Source organism: Ursus americanus, chromosome 28, assembly GCF_024610735.1.
Source record: "Ursus americanus isolate L20-20 chromosome 28, mUrsAme1.1.p, whole genome shotgun sequence".
NCBI lineage: Eukaryota > Metazoa > Chordata > Mammalia > Carnivora > Ursidae > Ursus > Ursus americanus.
Window position 1 is genome coordinate 30,391,759 of NC_142154.1, and position 15,139 is coordinate 30,406,897.

The 15,139-nt window shown below is 37.3% G+C and overlaps 1 protein-coding gene across 7 annotated transcripts in view; it reads right to left on the reverse strand.

Moving 5' to 3' along the window:
* Window positions 1–15,139, reverse strand: part of NEO1 (neogenin 1) — a 237,694-nt gene that overhangs the window by 137,190 nt on the left and 85,365 nt on the right. For all 7 annotated transcript variants that reach the window (XM_045795253.2, XM_045795258.2, XM_045795257.2 and 4 more), the window contains one exon: window positions 11,554–11,690. In XM_045795253.2, the coding sequence (XP_045651209.2) occupies window positions 11,554–11,690 (137 nt within the window). The remainder of the gene's footprint in view (window positions 1–11,553; window positions 11,691–15,139) is intronic.

Below are 15,139 nucleotides of genomic sequence, written 5' to 3' on the forward strand. Positions count from 1 at the left end.
AAAGTGAGAAAGATATATGCAAAGTATACACGCAACATCACAGGGGGGAGAAGATGGGCGTAAGCAATGCGAGTAAACAGGAGACAGAATTTCAGAGATTGCTGAGGAAAGCCAGGCAAGACGGTAGAAAGAGAGAGACTCTAGGCAGAAAGGACAGCACAAACAAAAGAACTAAATGGGGTTTCTAAGAAGCTAGCTATTGCCCTTGAATTAAAATACCTTAAAAAGTGGGTGCCTGGGTGGCACAGCTGATTAAGCTCTTGGTTTCGGCTCAGGTCGTGATCTCAGGGTCGTGAGATCGAGCCCCGCATTAGGCCCTGTGCTCAGCATGGAGTCTACTTGGGATTCTCTCTCCCTCTGTCTACCCTCTCTCCCTCTCCCTCTGCCCCTGATCATGCTCTCTTTTTCTCTCTCTCTAAAATAAATAAATCTATACATATATATATAAAAAAAGAAGCAATGGCTATACTAGACTGATCAGACTCAAGACTCAGACTCTAATTCTTTCTCTGCTTGACATTTAGAAGAAAAATGACCCCATCAAGATAAGTAAACATCTAGTATTCTGAAAATTATACATAAGACTTCAAAAGGAAGACATATAAGGCTTCTTGTTAATTAGTTTGTGGTAATTTGTAAAATAAAGTCAAAAGACATGACCCAATTTATACCATAACTTTGTGACACAAGTAATACGTTATTTAATATATTCAAATCATTTAATCTTGCCATTTAATAGTCTAAAATATGACTTTGGTTAGATGCATAGTATTCTGATATATGGGTAGGACATAATTTATTTTACCAATCACCTATTGTTGGCCATTTAGATGGTTCATAATTTTTCTCATTAAAAATACGTATCCTTCCAATAAATATATATCATTGCAATTTCTATGCATAAATCTTTGCATACATCCTGGATTATTTCATTAAAAGAAATTATTAGAAGCAGAACTGTAAGCCAAAGGATGTGCAAATTTTAAGACTTCTGATTATATTACCAAACTGCCCTAACAAAAAGGTTATGTTAATTTGAACTACTACCAGCAATGTGTAAGAATCCTCATTTTACTGTAATTTTGCCAAGAGTAGATTATTATTTTAAAACTCTACCTATGAGCCAAAAAAGGGCTACTTTAATTTGTGTTTCTTCTACTATTCATGAAATTGAACTTTTTCAGGTCAACTTTCCATTTTTATCTTGTTTCTGTAAATAGATAATTTTCTCTTTCCCCCTTTTTCAACTGAGAAATGGCATTTGTTTGGTTCTTGTTAATTTATAAGTTCCACTTTTATCTGTGGCAATTATTTTTCCAAGTTTTTAACGGAAGGATTTTGTTCATTTCTGCCATTCTGAAGAATGGATTTGAAGAAAAACCAGGTTAGAACAAGAAACACCAGTTAGGATACTAATGAAGTAGCCTAGGAAGGAGACTGACTGAGAACTGTTGAACCAGAGGAGTAAAGACAAGGAGAAAGAGAATCTGAATCAGATGTTGGAAAAAATAAAAAAGACCGAAATGATCAAAAATGATCCCCATGTTTCTAGCACAAGGGAAAAAGTGGGCAGTAGCACCACTAAGATACAGAAAACCAGAGAAAGATTTTGAAGGAAGAAAGTTAAGTTCAACTTTGGACATGTGAAGTCTGAGGGACCTGTGGGACGCGCAACTGGAAACATCTGATGCTCAGCAATGGGTCTGCCCCCGGGATTTGGGAGTTATCGTTACGCAAGTCACACCAGAAACCATGAGCACGAAGAGCTGTCGGTTGAAGACAGAACTGTGTGAACACTAATATTTTAACGGGCATGTTAGAGAAAAGATGCTCAAAAAAGAAAAGTAGAGGAATGGACAGAGAAATAAAAGGAGAAATAGGATAATACAGTGTTATCAAGGCAAAATAGTGGAGCATCTCATGGGATTGGAAGTAAAGATGAAGGGATTCAGTGCACACGGTCTTGAACTACTATAGCAAATAAGGAATATAAGCGTTTTCAAAACTAGCCATTTGGAAAAAAAGTTCATCTTTAATGGCTTTGGTACTTTTGTTAAAGTTTTATGTTGGCTTATGGGAGGCATCAAAAGGTCAAGAATGGCAATTAATAAAGATGATAAAGCACTGTTTATATATATATATTATATATATAATACATTTATATAATCATATATATGATTGTGGCAATTATGGCCTCAATTCTATAAGTTAGGGTAAAGATTCATCTTCCTCCAGAATAACCTTTCAGAAGATTCTTTTAATCCAAATTTCTTTTACATATAAGTCTATGAGAAACAAGGTGCAAAGGAAAACATGAGTAATAAAGTAACCACAACATCAAATCATTCCAGTTGTTACAGTTCACAATTTCACTACAAAGTTTCATTCACTCATTCAATAATTACTTGCTGATAATATATTATGATAAATCATAGTAAAGTTTATCTATTTTTAGTAATCTCTACATCCAACATGGGGCTCGAACTCAAGACCTTGAGATCAAGAGTCCCCTGCTCTACCGACAGAGCCAGGCAGACACCTCAATACCAGTCCCTGTTGATAAGGACCTCAGTCCAGCAGTAGTGGGAATAGGCATATAAACAAATCAATGAGAAACACTACTGGTAAAAAGAGAGCTATTTTGAGAAACATAATTACCTGAGGGTGAGAAGATGGTTATGAAAAGTTTCACAGCAAGGTTAAGATTAGAACTAATCTTGAAGGACTATCAGAAAATTTTAGCTGAGGGCGTGAGGATACAGGGGAACAGAGCTATCAAACAGCATAGTATGTTCAGGAAACTCTCTGTAGTTTGGTAAAGATGACCTTCATTTCTATCCCAGGTTCCGGAAGAACAGTGCCAGAAGTTTATTTAATTAATCCCTATAACAACTTATTGAACTGATAGACTAAGACAAAGGTAAGTTACATAACTTGCCCATGTTCACATAGCTAAGTAAGGGAAAGAAATGAGACCCAAGCACGCTGGGTCCAAAGACTGCTCTTAATTACCCTGCTTCTCAGTTAACAATGAAAAAGTTGCCTTTATATGAAGGGTCTGGTTATATTTTATACATACACTATAAGGAGTTTATTTTATCCTAAGCCAAGGGAAATGAGAATTCTTTTCTTTTTTTTAAGATGGTAAATCTTATGTATATTTTACCCCCCCCCCCCCACATACACACAAATAGCCATAACAATAACCCAAACAGAATTACATGGTCCCAGGAACTTTACTAAGCGAATGCTACTTTTTTCAGTTACTCCTTACAGTGACCTTGTAACTGGTGGTAAAAGTCCCAGTTTTACAAATGTTTAGAGCAGATTTCCCAGCACCCAGAGAGGAAGTCTGATTCTTCCCCAGCAGGAAGGGCAACTACAGAGCCTATGGAGGCCTTGTCTCTTCCTGTCCCTGCCAGCCAGCATCTCTCTGATGAGATGCTTGGGCACTTGCAGAAGGTCATACAGAGATCTCTCCCTACGTCTATCAAGAACTGAGGGTTCTATCAAATGACAGCAGACTACTGTAATGCATCATGAACTAAAAGGAAGTGAAATCAAGCAGAAGACTGGCAGAAAAGGCGAGATCAATGTCTTAATGTAAATAGAGATCAGAGTAGAAGGGTAAATGTAGAATGACATCAGGCTCTGACTTCAGAGAAAGATCATAGAATCAGTGACAGATTTGTTATCAGTATTGACAAAGTCAAGGAGGTGGCCAATTCAGAATTTATCAACTTATCCCACAAGAAACAAATGGAAAATTTTCTTCTTTTTTGTGTGTGGGGGAGGTAGTGGAGTGGGGGAGGGAGTGTGTATCACAGACTGTTATGACTGTTGTAAGAGAAGGGAAAAATTCCTCTTTTTTTAAAAAAAAAACAACTCATGACCAATGGGTGTTATCGGCAATCTAAGATGACAGGAAGTACACGATGGGCTAATTCACGTCACAGCATGTGTAGAAATCCCAGGAGTTAACAACAAAAACAATAAATTTGAAATATTTAACAGATGAAGAATGAACTTATAACCTTTTTCTGCATTAACACTCACTATGGCATTTCCTGTGGCTATAACTTTTTAAAAAATAACAGAAGTCAGACAGGTATGACCATATATATAGAAATAACTATATAAACACTTTATATATGTGTGCTGCGTGTGTATCTGTATATAATCTCCATATTTCTCATAAACTGCTTTCCTCATTTGAAAAAGAAAATACTTTCAGTTACGGGACAAAGTTCAAAATAAAATTTTCCAAATTTTTTTTGTACATAACTTATCTGTAAAGAATAAAAAAGAAAAGACCTCATGTGACACACATGAACAGTACAGGCTCAATTATTTTAACTACCATCCAGATTAAGAAACAGAACACACCAGAGGTCCTGTTGTTCCACATTCAGTCACTACCCGGCCTCGGTCCAAAAGTAATCACTAGCCTGATTTCTCAAACCATAGATTAGTTCTGCCTATTTTTGAACTTTATAAAAATGGAATCATACAGCATGTATTCTTTTGTGACAGGCTTCCTTCCTTCAGTGGTGTTTGTTGTACCCATGTTGTTGAATGTAGCAACCGTCTGTCACTTTCACTGTTGATAACATGCCACTGTAGGATTAGAACACCACTTACCCATTCTATTGCTGATGGATGTTTTAACTGTTTCCAGTTTTGATTCACTGTGAATAAAGCCGGTGAGAACATTGCTGTGTGTTTTTTGATGCATATGTTTACACATTTCTGGTGCATAAACTCCTAGGAATACCACCATTGTATCATAAGGTATGTTTGTATGCAGTTTCAGTAGATTTCGCCGAACAATATTCTGAAGTGATTATATCACTATGTAGAGTCCTAACAACAGGACATCGGAGTGTTCCTCGTCCTAACCAACATCTGCTATTATGAGTCTCTTTAATTTTAGCCACTCTGGTGGAATACAGTAGTATCTCCCTGTGGCTTTTATTTACACATCTCAGAAAACTAATGATGATGATAACTACTTCTTCAGTAGCCACCTGGAGATCTGTGGGGTAGGAGCTCAAGTCTTTGATGACTTTTTACTGGTTTATCTGTCTTTGTTTACCTTGTTGATCTGTAAGAGTTCTTTACAGAGTGTACACCAAGAGTTGGAACTTTTTCTGAAAAAGACCGGAGTAAATACTTTAGAATTTGTGGGTCATGTGGTCTTTGTCACAACTACTCAACTCCACAGAAGCGGCCACAGTCAATACATAAATGAATGTGACTGTGTGCCAATAAAACTTTATTTATGGACAATAAAACTGAATTTCATAAAATTTTCATACAATCACTATTATTCTCCTGTTTTAACCATTTAAAACGGTATAAACTATTTTTAGCTTACAGGCTATATAAAGACAAGCAGTCAAGCAGATCTGGTCTATAAGCTGTAGTTTGCACACTCTTCGTCTAAATAAAGACTTTTGTCAAGACTTGCTTGCACTGAAGTCTTGTCAGGTGTTTATCAATGCTGTTATGCTTTACAAGGAACTAACTTTTGGCTTTGCTGAAACTCTCTATTTTGAATGGTTTTTCTTATTTTATTAATTTTCCCTTGTCATTACTTTTTTTCTTCTATTTTCTTTGGGGTAAGTTTGCTATTCTTTTTTTTTTTTTTTTAGCTTTTTGAGATAGATACTTAAGTCACTGATTTTTCAGACTTTCTTCTCTTCTAATACCTGTACTTAAGGCTATAAATCTTTTCTAAGCAACCCATAAGTTCTGATAGGTCATATCTCTATTAGTTCAAACTATTTCCTAATTTTCATCATCATTTCTTTTCTGACTCATGGATTATTTCAAAGTGATTCACTTAATGCCTAAACATGAAATCTTCAAGTTACCAGTTTTTTAAGTTACTTTTTCGTAACTAGTTCCAAACTTAATTTTGCAGTAGTCAAATCTACAGAATTTCAATTCTCTAAAATCTGCTAAGAAATATTTTATGGTCAGTATGTGGTATATCTTAGTAACTGTTTCACAGGCACTATTAAAAAAACAGTTTATTCATTTGCTTTGTGCAGTATCCTATAAATACAATTATATTGCTAATGCTTACTAATATCTTGAAATATATTTATCATGAGTATTTTTAAATCTTGGTTATTTTTTTCCAGTAATTCTTCATCAAATGGTGCATATTATTCTATCCCCATACTTGGTATGGTCAAAGTTTTAGTTCTGGGTTATCATTAATATATTTTTACTTTAATTCTAGCCTTTTAAAAACTTTTTGCACTTTCCCAAGTTACTACTGCTGCATAGCAAACCAGCCCAAAACTTAGTGGCATAAAATCACCACCATTTTCTTATGCTCACGGATCCTTGGGTCAGGAATTAGGACAGCCCAGCAGGGATGGCTTATCTGTGCTCCCCAATGTCTATAAAAACTTGAACGTGTGGGGTGACTTAGAAAGCTGGGGGCCCAACTCAACTGGAGACTTCTTCATTCACATGTCTGGTCCCTTGGTTAGATGCCCTGCAAGGTGGGCTCAGTGGAGCTGTCTACCAGGGCACCTACAAATGGCTTGTGGCTTGGGCTTTGCACAGCATGGCAGCTGGGTTCTGAGAAGGAGATCCCAAGAAGTGACTGGAGAGTGGTAATTCCAAAAGAGCCAGGAGGAATCTGCATGGCCTTTTATAAGCCTCAGAAGTCATATGACACAACTTCTGCCATTATGCAAATAGCTCCAAGCCCACTCAGATTCAAGGGCAAGGGATATAAACCCCACTACTCATTAGGAGGACTGCCAAAGAATTTGAGGGCTATATCTTAAAACTCTCATATCTCTTGGAGCATTTCCTGAAAGTATCTCTTCTTAAGTGTGTATTCCAAAACACACTATTTTCAGTGTGTATCTTTGTACAGCAAGCCTTCTGAGGCCTTATATGATGAGAATTTTTATTTTAACTCACATCTTGGATGAATATAAATTCCATGTAGATTCAATGTTCTTTTCCTTTAACACTTTAAAAACATTACTCCATTTTCCTCTTAAAATCAGATTTCTCAAAATCAACACTAGGTGCAATATAATTCCTGTTCCTTTGTAAGTGATCTGCTCTTTGTCACAGGAAGCTTTTAGAATCTGTCTTTGTCTTTGATATTATCTGTTGCTATATGGGTCCAAGGGTGGGTTTTCCTTCCCACTCACACACAGAAGACTTTAAGCCCTTTCAGACTAGGTCTTCTGTTAGTCTTTAATTCTGAAAAACTGATCTTAATTATTTCTTCAAATATTTTCTCCTCCCTTTTTGTTCTCTCTTCTAGGATTTCTATTTACCTGGATAGAAACTCTTCTACATCTAACTTTCATGCTTCTTGGCTTTTATTCTATGTGTTCTCTTTATCATTTAATGTTGCATTCTCAGAGTTTTTCGGCATCATCTTCCAACTCATGAGTTTATCAGCTGTACACCTTCAACCATCATCCAGTCTACTGTATTCTTTATTTTTACATTTTTCATACCTAATATTTCTACTTGGTTCTACAGTTATGTTTTCTTGTTTTTGCATAGTATTGCTATATTTTTCTAATCTTCTGAAATATACTTGTCAAGTTTATCTTTTTAATTCTTGGTCAATCTTTTCCCAAAATTCTCCATCAGATGGTATATGTTATTCACTTAGTTCTCTTTCTTTGAGAGTGATTGTACTATTCAGGTGACTAGTTTGGCTATAAACTAATGTTTTTCTGGGGAACCAGTCACTCTCTAGTAATATATATGGTTACCGGACCTAACTGTAGCCAACCTGGTGAAATTAAGAAGAGAGGAGAGTAAGCCCCAGAGCAAAGAGCCCCAACGACCTTAGAAATACTGCTGTTTACTCCAATTTGCTGGGCATTCCACAGACATTTCCTCTCATTTGAACTCAGGGAGAAACAACACTGGGCAGAGTCTTCCTAGATTTGAAACACACCAATGGGAGTTTGGCAGGGGAGAAAAAAGGTAGTTATCCCCCACAGGTAATTAGTCAGGACACACCCATTTATATGCCATAAGAGACCTAGCACATCTTTTGAATAACCATGGAGGCCTGGACCACTGCTGCTCATTTCTGTGGGGAAAGAACAGGGAGGGAAAGACAGTATCAAGGCAACACCAGAGAGAAATAACAACAGAACTTAATAGCCTTCCAATCTATTTTCTCACTGCTTCCTCATGCAGTCCTTAGTCCCAGGCTACAGCCACCACCCCCACACATATTCCACCTACCCATAAACACATACAGATTCATGAGAGCCTTCATCTCCCCACACTTCCCTCTCATTCCTCTAGTTTGTGCAGAGTTCATCTTGGGTGAAGGAGTCAACAGCTGGGACTAGTTTGACAGAAAATGCAAACCAGCCTAGAAACTATTTTCTTTATCAATGGTGTAGAACTTTTGTTCAATTTCAACCACTCATAATCCAGTTCAGAAATGTGAAACAAGGGGCGCTGGGTGGTTCAGTCAGTTAAGCATCTGCCTTCAGCTCAGGTCATGATCCCGGAGTCAGGGACTGAGCCCTGCATCAGGCTCCCTGCTCAGTGGGGGGTCTGCTTCTCCCTCTGACCCTCCCCCCTCTCATGCTCTCTCTCTCACTCTCACAAATAAATAAATTCATTGAGGAATACAATATCCAGTATCAAGGAGGTAATGTTTTTTTTCATTTTTCATTTTTATTTATTTTTTTTATGTAAAGTTCGATGATTCATTAGTTGCGTATAACACCATGCAATACATGCCCTCCTTACTACCCATCACCAGCCTATCCCATTCCCCCACCCCCCTCCCCTCTGAAGCCCTCAGTTTGTTTCCCAGAGTCCATAGTCTCTCGTGGTTCACTCCCCCGTCTGATTACCCCCCCTGTCTTTATCCCTTTCTTCTCCTACCGATCTTCCTAGTTCTTATGCAAGGAGGTAATGTTTTTGATCTACTCTGTACTGCTGAGATGTTATCAATAATAATTTTCAGTTCTCAACTTCCCACCACATGCTCTGGAGGTCAAAATGTTTTCAATTTTTGCCAATATAATGTTTGGGAAAAATGATATCTTTTCAATTTGTATTTTTCTCACTACTAGTACGGTTGATTATCTGCCGATAAAGGAACGCAAACAGCTAATAAACCCTTCCTTGTGAACTGCCTATTCATATTCTTTATCAATTTTCCTTATTTCTTTTTTTATCATCAGTTTCTAGAAACTCTCTGTATTTTCAGGATTCTCACCCCTTCTCAGTTATGTGTTACAACTATTTTCTTCTAGTCTACCATTTGCATTTAGCCATTATTTATAGGGGCTCTTCTATATAACTTTAAAAAAAATGTGTATGTTGTCAACATTTGATGGTTTTTGCTTGACATGCTCTTTCCTATTCTTTCTGAGACTGTCTTTTCCAGCACAGATAATACAAACATTAAACCCATATATTCTTCACTTTTTCATACTTTGACCAACTTCAGTTTTTCCTACTTGAAAATTTATTGTACCAATACCCTTTAGTAAATAAAAGTTTTTTCCCTCTGAACTGAACTGCCACTTTGATAATACTTTTACGTTCCATAATTACTTGTAACAGCTGGATTTGACTCCTTTTGGTTGCCTACTCTTGGGCCAATACCATGCTGTTTAATTAGAGAAGATCTGTGGTAATTTTTAATATCTAGGTTTCCTTACTCTTATTCTTTCCTCAATTTTCTAGAATGTACTCATTTAAAGAGCACTTTCTCTAGGCACAGATAAGATGGAACTAGGTACAAACTGTAAGATGTATGTATTATCTTACAACTAAAAAAAATGTAGTTAATAAGTTAATAGAAGAGTTTTAATTCACAATTCCATACAATAAATAAAAGTTAAAAAGCAGAAAACAACCATATGGACAAATGCAACTGACATGTATGGCAGACACTATGCCTCACATTTGAGGTTAATAACAAGGTACTTTATAGTGGAGGAAGCTGAGGCACAGGTAGAAATGGAAGAGAGTGTTAGGCCAAGAATCTGACTAATGGTAAAAACATAGAAAACATCTAGTAAGGGAGGCACAGGGACCAAATAAGACGGAGTTCACTAATATTTTACTTGTACGATCCCACCCACACAGAGGTAAAGAAATAAACTGGATAAATAGATAAATAAAATAGAAATAAAAATTGGTCATTCTACAACTGGTAGTAGTGAACCTTCCACCTAGCCAAGAATAATGGTAGAGTGCAGGTGAGGCAATAGTTATGTAATTAACCGTAACAGTTATAGTCTAAGGCTTGCTCTTTTGATTTTCAGAGATTATGAATCCATCCACACATAGCAAGAGAACATAAACATTCTGTGCTTTTGACAGCATAGAAGAACCCCAAGCATAGAATAGACTTATTCCCCAATTCTTATCAAAAACAAATTTGAGGGGCACCTGACTGGCTCAGTCAGTGGAGCATGCAATTCTTATCTCGGGGTCATGAGTTCAAGCTCCATGTTGGGTGTAGAGCTTACCAAAAATAAACAAGCTTAAAATATATATATTATATATAAAACAAAATAAATTTGAGTCCTCTGGTGACTACTGGAAGTATAAATGTGGCTATCATACTTCCTACTCTGAAACCCACCAGTAAGCCAAGAGAAACAAACCTTCATAAAAATATGAAATAACCCTAAACCACAGATCAGGAAGTATTCTATCAAATATAATACAATTTGAGACAAGGTAATAATGAATATCATGAGCCAAAATATACCTCTACATATCCAAGCAATGTTGGATTTTCCTGAAAGTAACAGAAAAGGTCTTAAAATTTTTTAGTTGAAACAGATAAAATGAGGGCGTATACAAATTATGGGAGAGATAGCAAATATTCCTCTGAGGGTACATTTCAACATGGAGGAAGGGCAAGGGACATGGAGATAAAGGAGAGATTATGCCCTGTTCATTTTCTCTGACTTATAAATCAGAGAGCCTGTAAGGGAAAATGCTGTGATGACCAACATTAGTTGAACAGAAAGAAATAAATCATCAAATTATCAGAGACATTGAGAGACACGTGTATTCCATCCTGGCTGATCTATTCTGAAAGGAGGGAACATCAATGCTTAGGAGATAAAAGGTTCTAGGTCAGAGTATAAAAAGTCTCTGTGAGACAAGAAAAGTGAACTGAACCTTCCAGATGCCCCAGAACACAGCCTCCCGTAATACTACTACAGATAATATCAATAGTTACTGGGCTCTTATCTTATTCCAGTCACATATTCCAGGAGCTTATTAATATTAACTCTTTTCATCCTTAAAACAACCTCCAGGAGGTAAGTACTCTTGTTATCTCCATTTTACAGATGAGGTAAATGAGGGTCAGAGAGGTCAAGTACATTTCCTATAGTTATACAGCTAGGAAATATGAAACCTAGAACTGAACCTAAGCAATCTGCTATAAAGCTCAGGCTTTTAGCTATTACGGTGTATTGTCTCTTCTGCTTTAACGTTAAACAATTAGCAAACCCATGAAGTACACAGAACTTATTTATACAGGGAATATTTACCTACCTTGTACTGTAAGCTCTGCTTGAGCTTCGATTGTCTCATTTCCACTCTCGGCTATACAAAAATAAGTCCCCGCATCCTCCTCAGTAACATCACTGATCTCCAGACTACCACCTGCCAGCAACACCAACTTCTCAGAGCTGCATAAAAAAATATTGACACATTTCAGAACTAGGAAAATAATACCTGAGAAATTCTCCATATAAAACAGAAAAAAACACTTAAAAAGCATTATTATTTATATGGCTACAGAGAGACTAACAAAATTAGCAGAAATTAGTCCAATTTACTCTGCTCATCTTTCACATGCATAAATATCACAAATATGAATCAAAATGTTACAATGAATTCTCCCTAACACTTATTTTTTTCTGAGAGAGAAAGACTGCGCAAGTTTGGGATGGGGAGAGGCAGAGGAGAGGGAGAGAGACTCTTAAGCAGGTTCCACACGCAGGGCAGAACCCAAAGCGGGGCTCGATCTCACGACCCTGAGATCATGACCTGAGCCAAAATCAAGAGTCAGATGCTGAACCGACTGAGCCACCCAGGCGCCCCTATCTCTAAACACGTCTAATTATTCTCAAAGGTATACTACTTTTGTAACCAATTCCACTCCCCACAATCCATCCCTGCCTCCCAACTCTGCCCAGTTTTTCTGCACATGATTTAATTTCGAAGTCTGGAATCAATCTGAGAGTCACTCTACGATAGCTACGCCACATGGAGAGGACTACTGGAGAAGGTAAAACGTCAGATCATCAACAGAAAGTTGTGGGGCCACGATGCCTACTGAAAGTTTCCTGTGGTGGCTTGGCTAGGAAAGGGAGGAAAAGGGACGGGGAAGGGAGAGAACACAGTTGCCAGAGAACAGCAACCTGGGTGTGGTTACCAGGTAAGAACCCGCTATCACGCCATTATCGACAAGGACACTGACCACTATAACCCAAATCGATATAGTGATTTAAATCTTTTAAAGAGAATATTTAAAGAAAAGTAAAGTGATCCTATAATATTAAGGAAAAAAATCACAAATCAATATTCTCATCAAGTTTTTATAAAGTGAACAAGTTTAGTTGATTTGGAGTTTGTGGAGTTAGAATTTTTTTTTTTTTGAGGTTCTATGTCTAAACTGGCTTTCACAGGCAAATTTTTCTCTCAAATCTTAATAGTGTCACATTTCCTATATGTATCCATGCTCAACAAAAAATATGGCTTTTCATATAGAATTCCTAATGGGGAAAAAAGAGAGGAAATGACTATTCAAACTGTGTCACACTTATAATTCTCATCGTAAGTAAAGAGCTATTCTGGCTTAAATTTCAGTACACTGTGAACCTGAGTAATTAAGCTTCCTGAATCTGATAAACAAGATTAAGTTTCTGGACAAAGAAAGAGGAAAACCAGAATCCGGTTTGGTGGCTTCTCTATGAAATACCCTGCAAGATCATGACTCAACTTCATCAAGTGGCCTTCTAATTTGCATCATCTCTATTAGACCTCAAATCCCAATTTAACGGGATGAGACAGAGAAGCAATAAACATACCATGGAATGCAGCAAGAGCTACTAGGATGAAACAGAGTTAAGACAGGGTTTCCGTCCCTCATAAAACAAGAAAAATTTACAAAATTTAAAATCCTCTAATTCACCCTTAGACAAAATTACTACTAATCTTCAGAAATGGAAAACAACGCTCATGAGTGGAAAATCAGCAATATATACATATGATACCCAGCTGAGGGGAACATCATTTGAAATACTCGTTGGTATCGTACGTTTGAACTGAGATATAGTAATTTCTACTTAATAGTTAGACTAAAAAGTACTCCTGATACTTGCTTTGCCTCATATTTGCCATAGCTGAGTGCCAGTACAGAAGTCAATCTTTCTTAATGGAACTGGTTTTACTCCCTTAAAAGAAGCCTAGGAGGAAGAAAGGCTGTTAGCTTGGCAGAATTCATTCAACTTGTTCACATGATGATGTGATAGCTTATAGTAAGATGGCAATCAAGTCTTTAGAACTCCAAAATTCAAAGATATAAGCAAAAGGAACAATATGTGAAAAGTAAGCATGGTCATTGGACCCAAGTTAGGTTGAGTGTTGCTGGACAAAGGAAGTATGTGAGTGTGTCCCTGGGCAGTCAGGGGTCAGTCGAGGAGACTTTGATGTGCTAAGGAGACTGTTTGTTTGTTTGTTTGTTTTGCCAAGGGAAAGGCCTTGAAGGAGATAAATCACATGATTTGGTGAAGGACAAGAGGAATGGGGAAAAGACCAGAAGCAGAAAGTTTGATTGTGAAATTATTGTAATGGTCCAGAATTTAAGAGAAAAAGATGAACTCTGGCAATAACAACAGAGCTACAAAGAAGGCAGAAAGTATTGACAACTCTTAAAAACAATGGATGAAGAAGGTAAGGAGAGGGATTTATCCACTCAGCTAACATTCATTGGTGTGCCTCTACGCGGCAGGTAGCCGCTGGGGACGCGGCAGGGAGCAAAAACACAACCAGTGCTCCCATGCAGCTCAGTGGGAAAGACACACACAAAAGATGGCAATTCCACAAAACACTATTCCAGAAGAGCCTACCAGGAAATTAGAGATGAAATTTTTCTGACCAAAGTAACCCTTGAACAGAGATCTGAAGAATGAGAAGGCGCTAACCAATGATGAGGAGGAGAAAAAGATTTGAGAAAGAAAGACTAGCATATTCAAGAGAACAGTGGCAGAAAGGACCACAGTGTGCTTCAGGATCTGAAAACAACCAGTGTGGCTAAGTTTAAGAGAGAAAAGAGAGAGAGAAAGATGAGGATGGAGCCAGAGCACACAAGGTGTTGAAAGTCTTTTTAATAGTTTGAGTCCTCAACCTAAAAACAACGAAAATCCATTAAACATTTGTAAAAGTGGGTAGGGAGTGGACAATGATGTCATGAGATCTGAGCTTTGAAAAGACTGTGATGAGCACTGGGTATTATACGCAACTAATGAATCGTTGAACACATCACAAGCTAACGATGTATTATATGTTCGCTAACTGAAAATTAAAAAAAAAAAAAGAAGAAGGAGGAGGAAAGAAAAGATCACTCTGGCAGGACTGTGACGATGTATCTGGAACGAAGCCAGAGTAAGTATGGGAAGAACACGAGAGTCCTGTGGTAACTGAGGTGACAGTTGATGGTAGCTTGGAATAAGCTGGTTTTCACAGATAGTTGGGCGTTTCCATGACAGATCCGGTAGATGCATTAGGTAGAGAAGCTGAAGAAGAAACACATGTCAAGGAAGATTCTTAAGGTCAAAGTAGTATGTGTGAAGGGAAAAACAAAAGGAAATTTGCTTGTTTAATTTAGTTTCTTGTGTGTTGTTATTTGAGTGAGAGAGAGGTAAGCCTTTTTACAGGCAAAAGAGAAGGAGCTAATGGACAGGAAAAATTTTGAAAAGAAGATTCATTAAAGTGCTGGAGAAAATGGAAAGTAATAAGACCTAGAGTCGAAAGGACATCTCTTCCTTTAAAACAACAGGAAAAGAAGGGTTTTTATTCTCCTGGTTTTTTTTTTCATTGAGCTTTTTATTATGAGGTAACTGCAGTTTTAAGA